Source organism: Toxorhynchites rutilus, chromosome 3, assembly GCF_029784135.1.
Source record: "Toxorhynchites rutilus septentrionalis strain SRP chromosome 3, ASM2978413v1, whole genome shotgun sequence".
Lineage (NCBI taxonomy): Eukaryota > Metazoa > Arthropoda > Insecta > Diptera > Culicidae > Toxorhynchites > Toxorhynchites rutilus.
This window is the reverse complement of record NC_073746.1, coordinates 78,491,151-78,515,079: the sequence shown is the minus strand read 5'-3', so window position 1 is coordinate 78,515,079 and position 23,929 is coordinate 78,491,151. Positions and strand designations below refer to the sequence as shown.

At 37.9% G+C, this 23,929-nt stretch overlaps 1 protein-coding gene across 4 annotated transcripts in view; it reads left to right on the top strand.

Moving 5' to 3' along the window:
• Nucleotides 1-23,929, top strand: part of LOC129774911 (neural-cadherin-like) — a 1,140,595-nt gene that overhangs the window by 1,102,576 nt on the left and 14,090 nt on the right. For all 4 annotated transcript variants that reach the window (XM_055778980.1, XM_055778981.1, XM_055778978.1 and 1 more), the window contains 2 exons: nt 20,032-20,169; nt 20,254-23,870. In XM_055778980.1, the coding sequence (XP_055634955.1) occupies nt 20,032-20,169; nt 20,254-23,870 (3,755 nt within the window). The remainder of the gene's footprint in view (nt 1-20,031; nt 20,170-20,253; nt 23,871-23,929) is intronic.

Below are 23,929 nucleotides of genomic sequence, written 5' to 3'. Positions count from 1 at the left end.
TGAGTTTTTAAAATATACAGCAATAATATTTTCCAGTAAAATATTATTCATTCTCAGGGTTGCCACATATACAGAATATTCTGTATTTTACAGATTTTTCGCCAAATTTCCGATACAGAATCTGCATATACAGAATTACAGATTTTCTGCAAAAATACAGAATTTAACGATATTTTTTCAAATTCAAATTTAAATGTTAAACTAATTACATTAATTATATTTTCTCTGTCCACCTTCTTACTAATAAACTTTGTTTTTTTTTAAATCGTTGAGTCATGTACCTCGATTTATGAAAATGTTGAACCATATGAAATGTCGCCTCACTTCTCCATCCCTGCTAAGGATGAGATTTTTGAGACGCTTTTTGATAATTCCGCATTCATCAGCGTGAATATGCTCGCTTCACAATTTCATCAAAACAAAGTTCCGAAATCGGTTGGCTTCCACAATGATGGATTCTATTTTGAAAGCAAAGAACTATGATTCGGCCTAAGGAGAAGCGTCAAGGATGAAATTGACGGAAAATTTAAGAAAAGCAAAGTTCAACAAAACCATATACAAACATCATAGAATTACATATATTTTTCATCATATTTTGTTGTATTGATACGACTTAAGCAATACATAAATAAGAACAATAAAGTCAAAATGAAAATAAACCTTTCTTTCCATTTTTTCCTTAGTTTTTTGATACAGATTTTTTTTGCTAAAAATACAGTTATACAGATTTTTTTCAGAAAATTTTACAGGATCAAATGTGGCAACCCTAGGTATTCTTATAACAGGGAGGTTCAAGTAACACAACTTATGGAGCATCTTAAATATTTCAAATAAGAACTTGTGTTATTTCATAGGGGTCGTTATTCAGACCCCGTCGACCCCCAAAATCAATTTTTGTTTCTGTCGACCCCTGGGAAATCGAAATCGACCCCAGGGGGTCGTTATCGACCACTTTGAGAAGCCTTGTCCTATATGATTCCATTATTTGGATAATCCTCATGCAAATGAAGTCAACAGAAAGTCAATTCGAGTGTACATCGCTTTTGCTCTCGAGGTTCATACCATGCACATTTTCTGATTGCATTACCCCCCAGCAATTGAATGATACTGAGAACAAAAAAAACGGATCCTTGCTTTGACTTTTCTAACCAGATCAAGGGACGACGCAGAAAGCTGTGGCTTACTGTTGAGCTGGTATTTTCTGCATCTACCACCACTCAATCTCATCTGCCATCTAGGAGAGATTTACACCTCCCCCTCGGTTTCACCCCAGCACAACACACGCATTCGTATCAGCATAACCATTTCCCATCGTCTGCATGTGTTCGCTTTGACATGAATTCCAGCGCCATGCAGATTGTAGATTGTATTCCTGCATAACTACATTTTTTTTTTGCTTCGCTTCGTTCCGAAAATCCTCCGTAGCGAAAATCCCCTTCGGAAAGTTGGGGGGCAATCTGGAAAACGTATCTTTCGCTGTCTTCTTTTCCAGGAAACTTTTAACCAAGAGACACGAAAACAATAACACATTCATTTCGATAACCTCCCCGCATATTTTATCATGTCGCGGAAAAGCAGCTGAGAAAGAGCTTCCAGCTAGACGACAAGAACTTGGAGGAGCAGCATCAGCAGCAGTAGCAGAGTTTGTGTGTGTGTGTGTGTGTGTGTGTGTGTGTCCTCAATGAATATAGAAAAGTTGTTGAGATTGTTTCACAAAATCGACCAGAGGAGAAAAAAAGGAAAGTAAAGTTCTTTTTCTCCTCCACTATCGCCGATTGTGAAGGGTACGACGGTTGGTTAACTTTCGGGTATATGTGTCGTCAAAATAGTTATTTTTTCTTCCCTCGGCCGAATTTTAGTCAACTTCCAGCCCTCCGGAGTAGTTTTCACCAGCAAGTGCAGGTTGAATAGATGAGGAAAGTTTTTTTTTCGCTACCCCGTTCGCTCGTGTGGATTATTTCTTCGCAGCATTTCCACTCAAGTTTGTCATCCCAACTGTCTGGAAGCTGTTGTGTGGCATAAATGTGCCGGGAAAGTGGAAAACTTTTCTTTCGGGCTTAGTGCTTGTCCACACAACCGGGGTGAAGAACTCCTCTCGCGCATCGTATGGGAAGAAGAGGTTCGCGTAGTAGTTTGCTCGAAAGTATCATTTTCGAAAAGATAACTTTCGTGCTCCTTTTTTTCGTGTTGTATACGATGTTGATTAATTTTTTCTAGCTTTTTGTTGGTTTTTTTACTCTAGTTGGTCGAGACATATAGAAACAGTTTACTGTGTATGATGTGTCCTAGGATGTTTCGACTGATACTACGCCCATGTAATTAAAACGACAAACTTCCGGCTACTTATTTCTGTTTTGTACACATATCATCTTTTTATTGTTTGAATCTTTTATGTTTATGTATGCTGAACTTCCAGGACTGGACATCAATTGGAAGGCCGTAATGCTATAAGAAACGCAGTTCCACTAATGATTGCGCACTTGATATCGCATTTTTGAAATAGTACACTTTGAACTACTGAGATGTTGCTAACAACTAATGAAAAATTATCTGATGAAAAATTATTGTGGGCTGTTACCAAGACACGATCTATTTGTGTAGTAGAACTACGAAGAAGTTTCATTCAGTTCACTTCTTCATCACTGCAGATTTTATTATAGAATGAAACGAATTTGAGAATTGACAGATTTTGAATTCCTCCTAATAAATTTTTAATTCTTCGCAACAATTGAACCTCCACCGAGAGTGCTGCAGACATCCGATTAAGACATTCGATTCACAACCTAATTTCACAAGAAAACCATTCCATTTAATTGCAATTAGGACTTCCTCCCACGCAACGAGCCTCAAAATACGATCGTATACAACTCCTTCAAAAGCCGGAGCTCTCCAAAATATAGCCGATCCACACAGTAGCAGACCAAAATCTGAACTCGACGTTCTGCCGAAACTGAAATGCTCTATGCTTCATTCATAAATGTTTTATTTAAAACCTCGCAAAAGCGCTCGAACCAGAGTTGCGATTATAAAATCTGTGTATTCGGTCTAAAAAATGTGTTCGTCTTAGTATTTTTTCTGAAAATCTGTATGGCAAATTATGAGTTCAGGTTTGAAGCATAGTGCAATTCCAAATGAAATCGAACTAAAGATGCAGATTTTAAAAACTTGTATTTTTGATTCGAATGAAAGTTTGTATTCCGTTTGGATTGGAGGAAATATGAGTTTTACACAGCATTTGGGAATTTTTTGACTCAAGTGTAACTTTTGAGTAGGGCGTATCAATTCTAGTAAGAGAAATCTTTGATAAATTATATCTTAACAACTATTAGTCCTACCGAAATAGTGTCTTAGAAGGAGTTATAGAGTATTGATGTCCAAACGTGAAAAAATAAACACTGAAAAAAAATAAGTACATACTTACAATTTACAAAAAAAATAATTAGCAATGTCTAAAATATATATTTTTTAATTTTTTTTTTATTTTTTCATATAAAATAGAAATCTATTGAAAAATTTCAAAAATTGTTACAAGATGGTAAAACTATTTTTGACGAACTTTGTGGAACATCGAATTTTTATTAATTTTCGAAACTTCCAATTTTTGTATGTTAAAAATAATTTTTAGCCACAAATTATGGATCCTGATGTGATTTAAAACAAAAAAGCTCTTCATCAATCTCCTTCTATATGCAGTCATTCTTGAGATATTTGAAAAAAATATTTCTAACTTATTGTCTTTTTCATAGTAAATAGACTCTTTTAATATGTTTGTCGTATTATACAGCCATGTTCATAAAATTCTATGATTTTTTTTTTTAATTTATATATGTAGTTTTCAATTTTTTTTCAATATTTTCAGATAAAATAGAATTCGTGTAGAAAATTAAAAAAATGAGTACCGCTCTGAATTATATTTCGGACAACATTATATTTCGGACACTTTGTTCTAATATCTTGAAATGCTTAATACACTGATGATATAACTATAAAATTGATAACACAATTGCTTCTTAAGCGTAATCCCGTGGTTTCACTATCACTTCATTTTAGAATTACATTTGAATTATTACATAATAGGAAAAAAAACATCAAAAATCCAAAATCCACTCATTATCGTTTGTGTTTGACATTTGCTTAGCGTGAGCACGTAGAATTTACCCCTTCATCAATATTTAAATTTATCTCGTGTTTCATCAGTTCTGATCATCGTTATCAGGTTACTGTGATTGCCTGGTTCCGCAGTTGACTATAAAATATAATCTAGTGTAATGTAATTTTCGTTCAAAAAATTACAAAATAAAGTGTCTGAAATTTGAATTCAATCTGTCCGAAATTTGTTTTTTTTTATAAATGGTGTCCGAAGTTTGATTCTTATTCGCTTGATTTGAAAAGCATTTTATTCGATGATTTTTTCTATGTTTTTAATCAAATAGGTACCAAAGTAGAAAGCTTAAAAGCTTAATTTATTAAAAATATCAACCAAATAATACATGTGCATAAAGTTGAGATCTGTTTTCTGCATCATATGCCCTAAGCGTCCGAAATATGATTCAGAACGGTACAAGATGTTCAAACTATTTTTGATAAACTTTGTGGAACATCGATTTATTATGAATATTCGAAACTTGGAATTTTTGTAAGTTAACAATCATTTTTAGAAAGATTTTATGAATTCTGATGTGATTTAAAACAAAAAAGCTCTTCATCAATCTCCTTCTATATGCAGCCATTCTCGAGATATTTGAAAAAAATATTTCTAATTTATTGTCTTTTTTATTGTAAATAGGATCTTTTAATATGTTTGTCGTGCTGTCGTGCTATGTTCATGAAATTTTATGAATTTGCTTATAATTTTCAAATAACTTTTCCAATTACATCATTATGGTAAAACTATATGTTTAGAAGATACGTTAAAAATCCTTTGAAGACATGTGGGTTAATACAAAACGTAGCGATAATGTTTTTCAACGTAACTCCTAAACATATAATTTTATCATAATGCAACATATAATTTTATCATAAACTTTAAGCAAAATAATAAAATTTCATAAACATGGCGGTATAGCACGACAAACATATTAAAAGATCCTATTTACAATAAAAAAGACAATAAATTAGAAATATTTTTTTTAAATATCTCGAGAATAGTTGCATTTACAAGGAGATTGATCATGAGCTTGTTTGTTTTAAATCACATCAGAATTCATAATTTGTGGATAACAAAACAAAAATTCGAAGTTTCGAAAATTCATAAAAAATTGATGTTCCACAAAGTTCGTCAAAAAGAGTTTTACCATTTTCTACCCATTTTTTTTAAATTTTCTGCATGACTTCTATTTTATATGAAAAAAAATAAAAAATTAAAAATGCATATATGAATTTAAAAAAAAAATTGAAAAAAAAGACAATAAATTAGAAATGTTCTATTTAAATATCTCGAGAATGACTGCATTTAGAAAGAGACTGATGAAGAGTATTTTTAGTTTAAATCACATCAAGAAACATAATTTGTGGTTAAAAATGATTGTTAACATAAAAAATTCGATGTTTCGAAAATTCATAAAAAATCGATGTTCCACAAAATTCGTCAAAAAGAGTTTTACCATCTTCTACTCATTTTTTTAAATTTTCTACATGACTTCTATTTTATATGAAAAAAATTTAAAAAAAATACATATATGAATTTAAAAAAAAAATTAAAAAGACAATAAATTAGAAATATTTTTTCAAATATTTTGGGAATGACTGCATTTAGAAGGAGATTGATAAAGAGTATTTTTATTTTCAATCAGATCAAGAATCAGAATTTGTGGCTAAAAATGATTGTTAAATACAAAAATTCGATGTTTCAAAAATTCTAAAAAATTCGATGTTCCACAAAGTTCGTCACAAATAGTTTTACTATCTTGTACCAATTTTTTCAGTTTTTTTTTACATGTCTTTATTTTATATAAAAAATTGAAAAAAAATTTAAAAAAATATGTATTTTAGATATTGCAAATTAAAGGTTTATTTTGTCAAATAAAAAAAAGTACTATTTTTTTTCTCAGGGTAAATAACTCTTTCTTGGACACTATTTCGGTACAACTCATAGTTTTTGGGATATGAATTATCAAAGATTTCTCTTACTAAAATCGATATGCCCTTTCAAAAGTTATACTTGAGTCCAAAAATTCCTAAATGCTGTGGAAAACTCATATTTCCTCCAACCCAAACGGAATACAAACTTTCATTCGAAACAAAAATATTCATGTTTTGACATTTGTCGATTTCATTTAAAATTGCTCAGCTGCAAACACATTCCTAGCTGTATTTGACAATTTTTTGATGAAGAGAGAATCGTTCAAGGCACTTAAACCCCTTTCCTTGCAAGCCCCTATATAGCAGAACAGCGATTTCGCGTAATATGCGTTTGAAATCTCATTATGAATCGTTACATGTCTCATTTTACAATTTCGTAGAGTGACCCCCCTATATAGTCAAAGGCGTAGTCCTACGTCAAAAAAAAATTAGAACGTTTTTTTCGATGCGGTGATATATAATATGGGGGAATATGGACAGGTTTGTAATACATGAAGCGAACATTTTTTTCGAGCAATAATTTCATTCAACCAATGTCTAAACTTATCATGAATGTCCGTCAATGATGTAAAAACGAACTAATCCACCCAGAAATGATATTGTGCTATAAGTATTCAGACGGACAGACCCTCAGAGATCTTTCAAGAAAATGTATATTTGAAAGCCTCGAACGTCAGTCAACCAGAGAATCGAAATAACTAGTAGCTAGTAAACACGAAGAAAGTAATCAAACGTCCATGGGACTCGTGTATATACATTATAATCCGCTTGAGATATGAATTCATATGATTGAGGAGTTTTAATCCTTATTTTACCCGATTAAAAGAAGATTTATTAGGAAGTTGATCGAGTTGATTGAGTTTTTTTTTGCTTTCTAGCGAGGTACTATTCCAAATGAAGTCAGGTGATAGATGAACATTCAAATTTCTTGGACCTAGGCTATTCAGATCTCGAACTGTGCCCAGATAGCAAGAGCAAAAATATTGCTAAAACAAACGACGGGGCTTGACCTCCTCCGGCGATTTGAGATATTTTAGGTTTCGCAACATTTAGACATCAATTGGGGCCCCCCAACGGAAAGCATTGAGGATGATTAATTTTGTTGATGACTCAGAATGCTATAAATCTCTTCCAATTAGGATGATACCCGAATGCTTGCTTGCCAGCTGCCCGTCCGACCCGAGGGATCATGGCAAGCTGCAGATTAGGCAAGAGAGATTCCATTCCTTCTGTTGAAGCTGACATACTGCATTTGTCCGGGCGCAGTGCAACCTTGCAAACACAATCAGTTCGTCCGTTTCTCCCAAAAATCTACTGGGAGTTTTCTGATATCACAATGTACATACATACACATACACGTAGGGAAGGGTACGTTTGACGTTTCCCAGCAATAACCCATTGACCCTGATTGCAATAGGATTCACCATATTCATCATCGTGTGTACTTCGTCCAGGCTCCTCCAGCATCGGCAACTATGGCTGTGTGTGGGAGGTTGGTTCAATTTGGCCAGCGCACTGCATGCATTGAAACGTTCGATCCGAAGCACTTGGTAGGGCTTTTCTTAATGGTTTACTGTTACTGGTGCTACTCTGCATCGCTTCAACCCACACATGCACCCACCCACACACACACACACACTGGATGGTAACCGAGGATATTCATTTACCGTTTCCGGTGAGATGCGAAAGGTAGCACCACTAGTCGAGACTTAGCAGCAGGGATTGAATGCTGCTGCAATATTTATACCTACGAATAATAGATTAAACAAAATGGTTACATAAAGCCCCATCCTGATTGAGTGTTTGGTCGTGTAGGTCCCAAGTAGGGACCCACCCCTACAGGAGGTGAGCGAGGATGCCGCTCTCCACTCGAAGTCGGTAAAAGTGCATCGATAGGGGAGTTGTTGCCGATTCTGCCGAAGAAGCCAAAAGAGAGAGATGGAGCGAGAACAGGAGAGCTGAATCCCTGCGGTGTGCATTGGTATAAGTGGGGGGAGGGGGAGGCACTGTGTAGGGATGCTGGGCTGTGGTTTTGCTTGTGCCACTGCTGTCTCTGCCAGTGCTGGTGGCGAGATAGGAAGATTTATTTCATTCGATGAATTATCGTTTCAGAGGGTTGCAATAGCTTCAACGGGTTCGTGTGTATGTGGGCGTGAGTATGTGTTTTGGCAGTATCGTTTGCATGGTGGAATAACGCTGCGAAAGGTTCATAATCCATTGCTCGTATGCAATACAAAAAAGTTATCCGACTTACGTTTGAGTACAGGCCAAGTAAGCAGATTAGGGGCGGCCAGAGAGCTCATTTTTGAAAGACTGAGTAAATAGATGTGGATTTCTAGAAAAATTGTATTTAATCTGGATACACAAAAAAAAACATCCCAGAAAGTATCCAATCAACCCATTCATAACCTTATGGTATGAGTTAATAATAAATATTCTGAAGAACACTACATGCAACACAAACACCGAACCGTAGTATTTATCATATTTAAAATCTCTTCTGAACAGCATAGAGCCACAGTGTCTTATAAATGACTGCCGTCTACGCAATTAAGGAGCTCAGCTCTGGTGACAGCGAAAATCAATAGGCCAATTCTAACTTTTCCGATTCACTTTAGCCTGTCATTAATCCCCAACATCGTCGGGAGGTAAACTTAATCCTCTTAATTCACCCACCACGTGTCGTCCCAGAGCCTATCCTTCAGACTGCATGTAAAAACTGTCATCAATCACTCCGGTGGTATGGTATGTGTGCATGACCTTGTCTACACGAAAGCCAAAACCGGTTGGCACAAAACCCTGAGCGACATATAATCACGTGCCTAATTTCGTCTATCGATGTTTTGCCGTGGCACGAGAGACTTCACACATACGGCCCACCGAATCAACCCAACGAGACACTAATCGACAGACCCCAAGGATAGGGGGATATAGCTCTATGGGGTGTTCGTTGGAGGGAGCATCAGTCAGGTGGCCTCAAACACGTTCTTGTCACCGTTGGAATTTTGCGTACAGTCAGAGGTTCAGATGGATGGAACTGATCTGCCAGCACAAATTGGATTTTCGCCCGGTTCAGAGGCGTGATGAATGTGCGTAACCTGGGACGCACTGAGAAAATAACTTTCACCGCGACACGTCAACTGGTAGACTTTCGTGGAAAAAATACGTTATCAGTTATCAGGCTATTTCAAGCATTAAACGCCGTTCCTGACCGAACTACTATCAGTTGCCATCACTATGATCGATGGAGATACCGATTCGCTCAATTTCCTCCATCTACCAAAAAAAACAAACCCGGAAGCTAGAGTAATCAGTCCCGACAGCCTTCACCTCACGTCGATTCGTGGCTACAGTAATTACATTAATCCCCTCCTTATGTTCTCTTCATTATCCACCTAATCTCTAGTGATTGAAAACGTCTGGAAATGATTGATTCTCTCAGTCTTCCCGACCCCACTGCTACCTAGAATTGAGGTCACAATCCTTCTGGCTGAGTGCGGGTGGTGTAATTTTTGCACTCATCCAAAAGTGTAACGGCAAACTACTGTACTGTTCCCAGCACGACGCAAGGCTTAAACAGCTCCGACAACATTTCCCGCGCGACACATTTCGACACAAACCGCGTCCGTCTTAACTCGGTTCCGGAAGCACTTATAAAGTGAGTCAACCCCCGTCCCCCTATAAGCGAAATTCACTATCGATAGCCGAGGCGGGGGAAAGCTATCCGCGTCTACTTGCCGCTAGAATAATACACACTTCACTCAAGAGTAGGTCGACTCTTAAAGTGCACACCGCTGGAAAGCGCTGGAAAAGCGTTCGCTCTCCGGTACCTCGAGTGCACTTCTGAGACACTGAAGGTTCAAAGGAAGTATCGATCGGGGAATTGTGTTCCTCCGCCAGGGGCGTTGATTACCCTTCCGCTGGAAACCACCGACGGTGGGAGGATAATTTGCCCCAGCACAAGCTCGAAATTTCGTGCAAGATTGATGAGCACTCGGTGTAGTGATTAATACTTGAGCAGTAATCGGATTTGAGCACGACATTTTTGGAGGTTTCATCGAGATTAATGAATTTGGCGCTTCCCAGAGTTCAGGAACGCAACCCCAAAGTGAGAGTGTCATCGCTACGGTAGGTTGACATTTATGGTTACATCTCCTCTAACGGTGTGGGAAGATAAATTTACCTTCAAGGTATAGTACGTGTAAATCTATAATTGATTTCGAATACAACAAATGGGTCAGTTATGATACTAGCCTAAAATTACTAAAATTACTAAAAAGTATTTCAAGCCATATCAAAAATTATCAAAGGGCCTGGCCGGGTAATAGAGTAAAAAGTGCCCCCAAACCAAATTACTAGCTGTATGGCAAATATTGTATAGGATGTTGAATAAGAAATTTTGGCGGTTTATTTGAATCCCTATGTGCTTTAACATATGGTATATGGTGTACTTTTTCGTTTATTTCACGCCATCCTCAAAAGCTAGGAGATAAAAATTAAAAAAAAACTGAATTTGCATCTTACTACGGTGTATCAAGAAAAATCATAAAAAAAATTACTAAAATTTGAAGCACCTAAAAAAATATTGAAATTTTGAAATTTTTTTTATTTAGGAATTTAGTACTACTCTAATTCATATTTAGATGTGTTCCAACGGATTTTCTAGATATGTTTGATTTTTGTCAGATTTTTTTCAGTGTTGAGCGGTACAAAAAAAAAGTTCTTTATATTTCCAACGGATCTGGTTGGATAAGCGAATAAAAAGTGTCCCCAAACCAAATCACCAACTGTATGGAAAATATTCTATAGGGTACTAGATAAAATATTTTGGCAGTAGTATATATTTGATATATATTTGAGTCCTCATATGGTACACCATGGTATAAAATGCACCTTTTCGTTTTTTTCACGCCATTCCCAATAGCTTTGAGACAAAAATATGGAAAAAAAATACTGAAAGTCCATCTTACTAAGGTGTATCGACAAATATCTTCAAACTATTTTTTCATCAAAAAATCTAATAGCAAAAAAAATTAAATATGCGGTACAGAAAAAATTTTCATATTTTCTGGCATTTAGAAATTTTGAAAAAATATAACTTTGAGACCCACTTCTGCTCTAATCTTTATTTGTCTTTATGTGTCTTTTTTTCTACATGTGGTGCAATTTTTTCCTTAATTTTACCGAGACACAAACATAATTTTCTTCATCGTCTGCATTATAATTTTTTATTTTCTGGAAATCGATTTTTTTTTGTATTCGTCGTTTTGAACTGGAAGATTAAAATAAAAAAAAATTGTAATTTGGATTTTTTAAAGTTTTCTTCTCATTAATTCGAATTATCTTTCCACAAGGACTTTCTCACAGAGCTCTATCGTACTGCTGACTCCTATGAATTTCGTAAACCATCTAAATCCAATGTAAAAGTAATCTTATATATTTCAAGATATGAGAAAGAAATCTTTGTACAGCGCAATGCTTTGAATATACCGACAAAATTTAGACATATGAAGAACAAAATTTAAATAAATATCATAGCAGTGCTGGGTTTCTATATTGAAAATAAATTAAAAATGCCCAAAGGCCAAAAAATATTTTTTTTAGCGCAATCCTCTTAAAACTTCAAGAAAAAATTACGCTACACGTGGAAAAACAACACACACGAATGCATTTGAATAATTTAAAGCAAAAGTGTGTCTCAAAGTAATATTATATACAAATACATAATATATATATATATATACATATAAATTGTTGTACCGCGAAAAACACTCTAGAAATTCTGAAAAAAAAAATCACATGTACCGAAAATAGACGAATGAAGATATTTGAATACAAAATAGTACTGAATCTCAGAATTACAAAAAAAATAATTTAAAATTAAAATAAAAATTAATTTAATTTTTTTTTAATATTTGATTTTTTGATGAAGATATTGTTTGAAAATATTGATCGATACACCTTAGTAGATGTCAGTAATTTTTTCATATTTTTGTCTCAAATCTATTGAGAATTGCGTGAAAAAAAACGAGAAGGTGCATTTTACACTATGGGCTCTATGGTGTACCACATAAGGAACCAAATATATGGTACTATTGCCAAAATATTTCATTTAGTACCCTATACAATATTTTCCATACAGCTGGTGATTTGATTTAACGGCACTTTTTACTCCCGTACCCAGCCAGACTCTTTGGAAATATAAAAAAAAATATTTTTTCATACCGCGCAACACTGAAAAAAATCTGAAAAAAAATCACAAATATCTAGAAAAGCCGTAGGAACACATTTAAATATGAATTAGAGTAGTACAGAATCTCTAAATCTCAAAAAAAAATTTCAAGATTTAAATATTTTTTTAGTACTTCAATTTTTGTTAATTTTTCTTGTTACACCGTAGTAAGATGCACATTCAGTATTTTTTTCAAATTTTTTATCTCGAAGCATTTGAGGATGGATGGCTTCGGATGGATGCGAAAGAGTACGTTTTTCACTTTAGACCCTATGTTAAACCACATAGGGGTTCAAATAAACCGCCAAAGTTTCTTATTTAATATCCTATACAATTTTTGCCATACAGCTGGTGATTTGGTTTGGGCACTTTTTACTCCTTTACCCGGCTAGGCCCTTTACACAAATATCGCATGACAAATGTTTTATAAAAATGTGTTTTACATGTTTTTTACTGAAATTGAAACAACCATTTTTATCGATGCGGGAATAATGGACATGTAGTGGGGGGAATATGGACAGGTTTATAATATACGGAGCGTAGAAGTTTATTGCTCGCGAGAGGAATAATTTCGCTCTCTCTCAGCGTTTGTGCGTCCAGTAACTGAAATAGAACAAAAAAAGAAAGCAATATAAAAAAGAGTTCAATATTATTCCCTTCACTAGAGACGAATGAACTCTCAGAGTTTAAAGTCTCTCTAATTCAATACCTTCCTTCCTTCCCTTCACTTTCCATCGCGCATTGGATGTGATTATGGATGTGACTGTCCATTTTAACCCCACCAGTGCAATTATTTCAATAATTTAAATTTACCACTTACGAAAGAATTCACTTTTCCGTACATACCTAATATCGCTAATTATCGTAATATAACCATCAGCGAATTAATTTTTACAATTAAATCACTCAAAATACTTAGTGCCGAAGCCGCAAAAATTACATCCACACGCGGTATCATGTTTGATTTTCGGTTTTTGTTTCCCTATTTCCTTTTTGATCAGTATTCATTGTCATAGGATAGTTTAAATATTCTAGAATAGCATGTAGAAGGGGTTCTCATCAACAGAAATTTGAAATTCATAATGCAACTATACACTTCAACCACCTGTCCATCATATCCCCACTGTCCGTCTTACCCGCGGCTCCCCTACTGTTTTTCGAATTGATCGGCCGAATGCTTTTCCCTGTTTTTACTAATATAAAAACAGACCGAAAAGTAAAACTTTTTTTTGATGATCAACCGCATGGACATATAGTTGGCGGAATATGGACAGGTTTGTAATATTTATGTATGTATATCTTCGAAACATCATGAAAGTAGGGAAACAGAGTTGGAAACTTATGAAAACTAACGATGAGATTAGTAAAACTTAACAATTTATAATTTCCCGATAATGTCAAGAACGGGCAGCGACAAGCCAAATAATCCGAATTAGCGCTGCCGGCACCAAGCGAATATTTTTTACGAAACGTGTTAACACTGTTTGCATCAAATCACGATTGTGAGTATACCTATTCCAACCAAATAGCTTCTGTACCCTTTGCGTGAAATCAATATTGAAAATAATCATAATACAAACAAAATAAAATTATACATCAAACAATTTCAAGTTAAATACCTAATAGCCATCTTTCTATACTTAAATGACATCTTTGGTAAGAATTCAACAAGAATGTACAGAAATTGATTCTACTCATAATATTCAATATTTTTTACTCTAACACTTTTCATTTGCAGTCGAAAATAGTTTTTTTGTGTATTTTGAAAAATCGAAAAAAGTAGTCGTTCAGAAAATGCTCTGTTCGATAAATAAGAAATATATAAATTATATAAAATCTTTGGGTCTGTCGTCTTTCATGGAATGGCTGTTAAATCATAGAATTGATGATATCTTGAAAGCGTTCAATCTAATAAAAAAAAACTGATCTACGTTCAATGTAGAAATATATATAGAATTGCTTGTTTGTTACATTATTGCCAAAAATAAAATTCCGCGAGGTTACGAAACTTGATAAACATGAACTATTTAAAACACTTATTTATATGATTTTCTGTTCGTAAACCTGAAAAGAATGTGCGCTGGCAAGAAATGTAAGACCGATGATGAAGTGATTACCGAAACTGAGGCCTATTTTGAGGAAAAATCGAAAGAGTACTATGAAAATGGTATCGAAAAGTTGCAAGATCGCTATACAGATTGGAATCGATAATATACAGACTCTATTTTTTCCATTTTTGGAATCGATTATATACAGTTTGCAAAAAACATGTTTTTTATCAACCAAAGATGACATATTTCAAGAAAAACTGTAACCTTTGATCGTTAAGGTGAAATTGAAGTGGCTATTATTAGTAAAGGGGGTAACAATCGCGATTTTTGAACATTTTGTTTGTATTTTCACCAGGAATTGTTTATATCGATATTGCAGCGAAATTATAAAAGATAGCAGTTGGGACAAATTGTTGAGTGATTAGAGAGAGCTTTAATTTGATAGAAACAATCAAGTTTTATATGAATTTTTGGGATAAAATGAATGATTACACATTAAAAATTACCATCTTTCTAATATTCACTTCCAAAATGTTATTTAATTCAACTAATTTAGATGTTCCACAACTATGTCCTATACTAAATTTTCTCATCTTTTAAATGAAATTAAGAGAATTGGCTCACGCAGCGTGCTTCTTGGTGTAGAGCCAGTTTGAGGCAACAGAGTCCGAAATTAAAAAAAAAAAGGTTTATAACTCAGTCATTGTGGAAATTCGAACATACGCGTAGAAGAATTATTTTCATCAAATATGATCAGCTATCATCTCCTGAGAGATTCTGGAAAAAAATGTTTCATGTGAGAAAGGTGTTTTCTGACTTTAGGGGAATGAATTAAAAATTACATCCAGTTTTTTTTACGCGGGGAATACGTACTCGAAAAAAAAACCGCGTAAAATTACCTAACGCGGTTTGGAAAATCCGCGTAAAAAAAATGTCACCTAATGATAGATATCAAATGGGACTATCCTTACGTAGAACGGAAGTAAAAAGTTGAGTGTTACTCGCATCCGAAAACCCGTAGTTTTTTCCTGCAATTTCGTTTGTTACTGGTAGCTATAGTTCGGTTTTCCTCACGAATGAGGTTATCTGCTGTTGCTAGAAGATTCCTTTGTGATTTGTACACTCTACTGCCGATGCACGTGCAGTACCACTGTTGGACCGTCCAGAGCTAAGCAGACAGGGAAATCCATTCACGAATCGCTGCCCGTAAAAACCCCGTCCCGTTGTACAGCCTGTTGAGCTACCCGTTACCTAACACCTAAAATCCTCATAAGAATCGTGATAAGGTGCGGCACTAATTTCTTCATGAGCGCTAAGTTCCGTTACAAGAACTAATTACCGTTATATACTCTGAGGGAACAAAAGAGAAAAATGTGAGCTGAGGGGGAAATTTGATATGGTCTTTTTTTATGCGGATACCGCGTAAAAAAAACCGCGTTGATTGGAAAATCCGCGTACAAAAACCGCGTTAATTGGAAAATCCGCGTAAAAAACCGCGTAAAAAAACCTGGGTGTAAATTCTTCTTCTAGTTTCAATAAACGAAAAATACATGCAATAAAAAACGAATAAAAAACATTTTGTTTGACACGATTATACTGCTGTTCTACGCAACGTTGTCCCATGTTACTTTTTGACGATTTTCACTTTTCTTCATAAAACGTTGTTTTTATGCATACCCTTACGGAAAAACACAAAAAAACATATAGTTTATTCCCAACTTTAAAGAAAACAACATCAAGCTCAATTGTCCCGGGTTGATATTCTATTCATAACTATCCCAACATGCATTTTTTGTAGATCCATATCGAATAAGTCGGTTCAAGCACAAGAATTTCATGTCACACTTTCAGCAGGCCTAATGCACTCATTTCTGGTTTGGAAGAACGTACTAATTCTCAAACAAATAAGAAAAAGTTTAACAGAACACGTGTACACCTTGTTAGCGAATACTTAATAACGATGAGATTTATATTCTGCGAAGGTGTTGCAGATCACTCATTTCTTCATAAAACTATGTTTCTATGCATAATCTTTCGGAAAAACACAAAAAAAAATATTGATTGTTCCCAGTATATCAAAAAACAACATCAAGTTCAATTATCCCACGTTGATATTCTGAGCATAACAGTCCCACCATGAATTTATAAACCCGTAATCAAGCTTGATTCATGCAGTGAGGGGATTTTATCACATTTCATTAAACAATAGTATAGTGCTTATAAAAAACCCGGTGTATTGCTAAATTGAAATGCTTAAAGCTTTTGGTAGACCAATATGTGAGAAAACTTTGATTGCGTTTTTCTCAAATGCTGATTTTGGAACATGGGACAACTATGCGTAGAACGGCAGTATATACAGTGAAAGAGACTGTATATTAGGGTGGCAATGGATATATGGGAAAAATTTCATCATCGAATTTCAAAAACCGACCATGTACATTTTGTTTATTGGCCCGAAAAAATGATCTGTGCAAAGCTTCAGCTCAATCGGACATGATTGGGGGATGTTAGGGGTGTTAGATCTGGTATCATCTCGAAAAAAAAAAAATTGGCCGATATCGAACTTTTGGAACTTTTGGCCTGAGAGGCAATGAAGGTATGGAAAAAAAATTATCGAATTGGAAGAACCGACCATGTACATTTTGTTTATTGGCCCGAAAAAATGAGTTGTGCGAAATTTCAGCAGCTGCCTCGAAGCACTCAAAGTTTCGATTTTTTTGGCCACTCAGGCTAAGTCCCAAAAAGTCGATTTTCGGCCAAAAAATTTTGGTTTTCGAGATAACACCAGATCTTTATGCATTTTTAAGTCATTTGGCATAAAAAAAAAATTTTTTTTTCTATTTTGTTAATTTTCTTTCTCAGTGTTTCAAAAATTATAAAAAAGCTCTTCGGTCTCGGTCGCCTCAAATATCACTCTAGATTATATCACCCTCTCACAACAATTACAAACTTGCCGCCTACAAACAAATCATCTTAAAATTCCTATGAATCCATAATAAATTCCTCAGGATGATCCCGGACAAAATCATCAGAGGCTCATCAACTAACTGGGATTAAACCACGGGAAACCAAATTTGCAACCAAACTGAATAAGTAGTAATGCTTGCACTCGGACATATTATTATCAACGACCTGTACAGATAATGAGGCTAGACTAAGCAGGGTATTTACCATTTGCGGTCGTTTGTCTGCTCTCAGCCACCACAACAACGAATTATACCAAATACTTTATCCCACTATATGTAATAGTATACAATCTTTCTAAGCTAATTTCAATGTCTAGTTAATTGGTTTACGAATTAACACTCAGTTTCTACGGATAATAGATAATGGTACACGTTGTAAACAAAAGATTATTAGCGTGGAAAGATAAGAGGATCTCTTTCAAAGGCGCAAAGGGTTAAATTTCATGTAGGTTATTGAATTTATAAATAAAACCAAAAGACAATTGACTAGTGTAATGGGAAAACATGGGATGTGTCTCACTTGTAACCAATTTACAATCGAATCATGTATGATTATATGAACTTGAAATGCGAATCACCTCCTATGTATAACATAAATATTTCAGAGTTTTGTAAATGAAATAAATTCAATGCAAAAAAATGCATGTTACTGATGAACACTTGAATTTCAAGATATGATCCGTTTCGCTGCTGACAGAAATAATTATGACATATGCCCAAAAAAAGTTCCATTTGGTTAAACTGGTTGCACTGCAACATCCAAATTGTTTTCATTCATTTCTGGATAATTTCGATGGAAGGACTAATAAGTCACTAAATTTCATTCAATTGAAGCGCCAACCAGATAACCTACCAGCACCAAAGCCCATGTTTATAGAAGATGTTGTAAAGGGTGTGTCACATCAAATTGCATCACGGAAAAAACGCTGTAGAAATTTAATTTTTAAGAATTATATCTTCAGCTTTCGCTTATAATCAGATAAGAGTGTATATATCACGTTGGCCATGCTTCACTGTCAATTTTTCGTAAATTTGGAAAAATGTCGTCGAACGAAAAAGAGCGTCGTGAATTAATCCTGTGCACTCATTTCGAGAATCCGGAGTTGTCACATCGGGACATCGGTGAGATGCTGGGAATCGTCCAATCCACGGTCAGCAGAGTACTAAAACGATACTTCGAGAACCTAACCATCGTCCGGAAGGTGAAGAACGGCAAAAATGGATGCTCCGTCAGTGAAAAAGATCACAAGCGCGTAGTTAAGCAGTTTAGACGTGATCCGAGAAGTTCGGTCCGGGATGTCGCCAATAAGCTGAATTTGTCAAGTTCATTCGTCCAGCGGACCAAGCAGCGGGAGGGCCTGCGTACATACAAGGTTCAGAAGGCTCCTAAACGCGACGAAAAGCAAAACATGGTGGGGAAGACGCGAGCCCGGAAGCTTTACACCGAAATGCTGACGAAGCCGCATTGCCTGGTAATGGACGACGAAACCTACGTCAAAGCGGACTTTCGTCAGCTGCCGGGCCTGTTGTTCTTCTCCGCAGAGGACAAATTCAGCGTTCCGGAGGAGATTCGCAAGCAGAAACTATCCAAGTTTGCCAAAAAGTACATGGTGTGGCAAACGATCTGCTTTTGCGGAAAGCGGAGCGCCCCCTTCGTGATGACCGGCACGGTAAACGGGCAGGTTTACCTTAAGGAATGCCTACAGAAGCGCTTACTACCACTATTGAAGCAGCACGAGGGCCCGACCATCTTCTGGCCGGATCTCGCTTCGTGCCACTATTCAAAGGACGTGTTGGAGTGGTACGAAGCCAACGGGGTCACCTTCGTGCCAAAGGAAATGAACCCGCCCAACGCGCCGGAGCTTCGCCCAATAGAGAAATATTGGGCGATTATGAAGCAGGACCTCCGGAAGAACCCAAAAGTTGTCAAATCGGAGGCGGACTTCAAGAGAAAATGGATTTCTGTTCAAAAAAACTACAACCTGACGTTGTACAGAACCTTATGGACGGGGTAAAGAGGAAGGTGCGAGCATACGGGCTTGGGCTCGAAGTATGAATAAAAAGGAAATGCCAAAAGTTGTTTAATAGTTATTTTACTGTCTAAAATTTTCAAAAGGATCGGTCTACTGGGCGAATTTCTACAGCGTTTTTTCCGTGATGCAATTTGATGTGACACACCCTTTAGATTATTTATTTTCCATTCATTATCCAACATTACGTGCACCATTTTGCTGCTTCTTATATGCATCTCATCATTAGTTTACCATTCGGAGTCAGTTTCAATCCAAACTTCTTCATAATATTCTTCATAATTTAAATATGTAGAAGTCATACCTTAGTCGTTCCTACCATCCTGAATGGACGCAAAACATTTTCGCTATTGTACTCTCCGTAATTTTATCACAAATTACGCGAATAATAATTCTTCCAATGAATTATACGACATTTATATTAGAATTTATCAGTGATACAGAATGTGCAACATTCGGACATTCGTCACGTAATATCATATTATACTAAATAGTTTTATTTTTGTTTCTACTAGTTTGTATAGATACAACATTTTTCAATACTAATAAAATCAAAGCCGGGGGTCCCAGCACGCCATTCCCGGGATAAACGTTTGCGCTTTTCGCAATGTATATGCTTAAGGCCCAACATTAAATGTGCCTCTCTCTCTTGTTTTCAATTTTACTCGCAGGTGACAGCATCGGACGCCGATGTGGAACGGCCGAACAATATAATCTACTTCCTGACCGGGCCTGGGATTGACGCCGAGAATCCATCGGAGAGTAATTTCGACATCAACAAGGCTACGGGGGAAATACTCGTACTGAAGGTTGGTAGCCATTTGTTGTGCGCCTTGAATAATTGTGATAATGATGGTGATGCAACCAACAACCCTCTCTTCCGTCTTTAACAGCCACTCAATCGTGATCCGCCCCACGGGCGAGCATCGTGGAAATTCACCGTGTTCGCACAGGACGAAAGCGGTGAGGGACTGGTCGGCTTCACCGAGGTGCAAATCAATCTGAAGGATGTGAACGACAATGCGCCGGTGTTTCCGCAGGGGGTTTACTACGGTAATGTGACGGAGAACGGGACGGCCGGAATGTATGTGATGACAATAAAGGCCGAGGATTATGATGACATAAACGAGGGATTGAATGCAAAAATTGTGTACTCAATTGAGAAGAACGCGATCGAAGAGGACAGTGGACTGCCGATCTTCGACATTAATCCGGACACCGGCGTTATAACGACAGCCGTGTGCTGTCTGGATCGGGAAAAGACACCCGACTACTCGCTACAAATTGTAGCTACCGATGGGGGAGGCCTCAAGGGCACGGGAACAGCCTCCATCAAAGTGAAGGATTTGAACGATATGCCACCTCATTTCACTAAAGACGAATGGTTCATCGAGGTGGAGGAAACAGATGGGAATGTTCTACCGGAGGCACCAATTTTGACCGTAACGGTAAACGATGATGACGAAATCAATAACTTCCAATATAAGATCATTGAGAGCAGTGGCTATGGGGCGGACAAGTTTTCGATGGTCAAGAATAGCGATGGAACCGGGAGTTTGAAGGTGACCCAACCACTAGATTTCGAGGATCCCATGCAGATGAATGGGTTTCGGTTCCGGATCCAAGTTACCGACAACGAAGGAATCAACGATACCGATAAGTACCACGTCGATCATTCGTGGGTAATTGTGAAACTGAAAGACTTTAACGACAACACACCGCGCTTTCGTCGGCCACATCTGGACGCGAATGCGTCCGAAAATGACGAAATCGGCAAAGCGTTGGTCAGCTTCAAAGCCATCGACATCGATAAGGCCGGCAAAAGCAAGATCACGTACATGATCAACCGAGCGACCGATCGCAAACGTCAGTTCGCCATTAGCGACGAGGGAACGGTCACAATTCAACGTGAGTTGGATCGGGAGACCATCCCAAAGTACCATCTGGAAATATTGGCGATCGATGATGGAGTTCCACCGAGAACGGCCACCGCGACGCTCGTTATTGATGTGAAGGATGTCAATGACAACGCGCCAGTGTTCGCCGAAGAGTACAAACCGATTCTGCTGGAGAATTCCCCACCCTCGAAAGTGATCGAGATATCCGCAACGGATCGGGACGATCGGAAAATGGGCAACGGAGCACCGTTTCAATTCCGAATGGATCCAGACGCGGATGACGTGATACGGACGTCCTTCAAGATCGAACAGAGTACCAAGGGCGATGGAATGGCGATTGTGTCATCGCTGGGTTCGTTCGATCGGGAGTATAGGAAGCAATACGAGATCCCGATAGTGATCAAGGACTCCGGCAATCCTCCCCAGACAGGAACGAGCACCTTGACGGTGACGATCGGTGATGTCAACGATAACATCATGCAGCCCGGATCGAAGGAGGTGGTTGTGTACAATTACCAGGGTCAAGCACCGGATACCCCGATCGGGAGGGTGTTTGTGAACGATCTGGATGATTGGGATACGTCAGACAAGTTGTTCTACTGGGATGAGATCGAGAATCCTAGATTCAAACTAGATGATACATCGGGCATGGTTACGATGAGACGGGGAGCCCGGGAAGGACGGTACAAGCTGCGGTTCAAGATATATGACCGCAAACATGCGCAAGAATCGTACGCTAACATGTCGGTCGTTGTGAAACATATTTCCTACGAAGCGATCGTAAACTCCGGTTCGATTCGGCTCATGGGAATCACGGATGAAGATTTTATACGCATCTGGAACTATCGGGCGCAGAATATTTTCAAGAGTAAACTGGAGCGTTTCCGGGATAAACTGGCCGAGTTGTTGAATATAGACAAGAAGAATGTGGATGTGTTTAGTGTACAGATGAAGACCAAGAGTCCGCCGGTTACAGATGTTAGGTTTTCGGCGAGAAGCGCTTACTATTACAAAGCGGTACAACTGAATGGGGTGGTTCTGCTACACAAGGAGGACATAGAGCTAGCGGTAGGGATCAATATAACGATGGTCAATATCGACGAGTGTTTAGCGGAGAATGCCGACTGCAATGGTTCGTGTACCAGCATCATGGAAGTCCAGGCAAATCCCAGCCTGGTCAACGCCAACAAGACAGCACTGGTTGGAGTCCAAATTAAGTCCACAGCGGAGTGCATGTGTAGTGCGAGAGAGTACAAACAGCAGCAGACATGTAGTTCCCATCCGTGTCTCAACGGGGGCCGGTGCTCGGAGAGTAAATCGGGAGTTCGCTGCTCGTGTCCCCCTGGCTATACTGGTCCTCGCTGTCAACAAACGGTGCGGAGCTTCCGAGGAAATGGTTGGGCCTGGTATCCGTCGTTGGACATGTGCGATAAGTCCCACATAAGCGTAGAAATCATTACAACGAAACCGGATGGTTTAATCTTCTACAACGGTCCGATTGTACCTCCGAATGATGGCGATGAGTATCAGCAGTCAGATTTCATCGCTCTGGAGCTGGAGCAGGGCTATCCAAGATTCCTACTCGACTACGGTTCGGGAACGTTGGAGTTAAGAATACAAACGAAACTTCCGCTCAATGATGGGGATTGGCACCGAATCGATCTCTTCTGGGACACGGATCAGGTGAAGATGGTTGTGGATCACTGCAGAACAGCTGTTATCTCCGAAGCAGATGATGGTAACTTGGTCGAGTTTGTCGATCACACATGTCAGGCCATTGGTCGCGTTCCACAGTTCAACGAGTACTTGAACTTGAATACACCCCTCCAAATAGGTGGCGTATTCCGAGAGAAATTTGACTACACCTACAACCGCTGGCAGTACATGCCGATTGCAGCTGGGTTCGAAGGATGCATGCGCAACTTCAAGCACAACGGAATACTGTACGATCTGTCGCATCCGGGTCTATCGAAGGGTACCATGCCGGGATGTCTGTACACTCAGGAAGTTTGCGACATGAATCCACAGGTGGCGAAGTGTTTGGAACATGGAAAATGTGTTGGAAACTATGACGAGGCAAAGTGCGAATGCAATCCGGGCTGGTCAGGTACCTACTGTAGTCTACCGACGACACCAACCACCTTCAAGACCCACAGCTACGTGAAATACGCACTAAGCTTCGAACCGGACAAATTCACAACTCAGATTCAGTTGCGCTTCCGCACTAGGGAGTTATACGGGGAACTATTTCGCATCAGCGATCAACACATGCGTGAGTACGGTATTATCGAACTGAAGGAAGCCCGATTGTTGTTCAGGTACAGTCTGAACTCCGGCCAGGTGGAGGAGCATGAGATTTCGCTAAGCGCGGTCGAGGTTGATGATGGCCAGTGGCATGTGGTGAAGATACAGCGTTATGGATCTGCAGCCATCTTGGAGCTGGACGGCGGAGAGGGTGCTAATTTCAACCAAAGCTTCTCGTTCGATGGGCATCAATGGTTGTCGGTGGATAAGCAGGAGGGTGTCTATGCTGGAGGAAAACCAGAGTTCACTGGAGTGAAAACATTTGATGTGCAGGCTGATTACCAGAAGAGCTGCATCGATGATATAAGGTGGGTGACCCTGATCTCCGAACTTTTGGATAACATTTTTGGGTTTTGGGTAACATTGA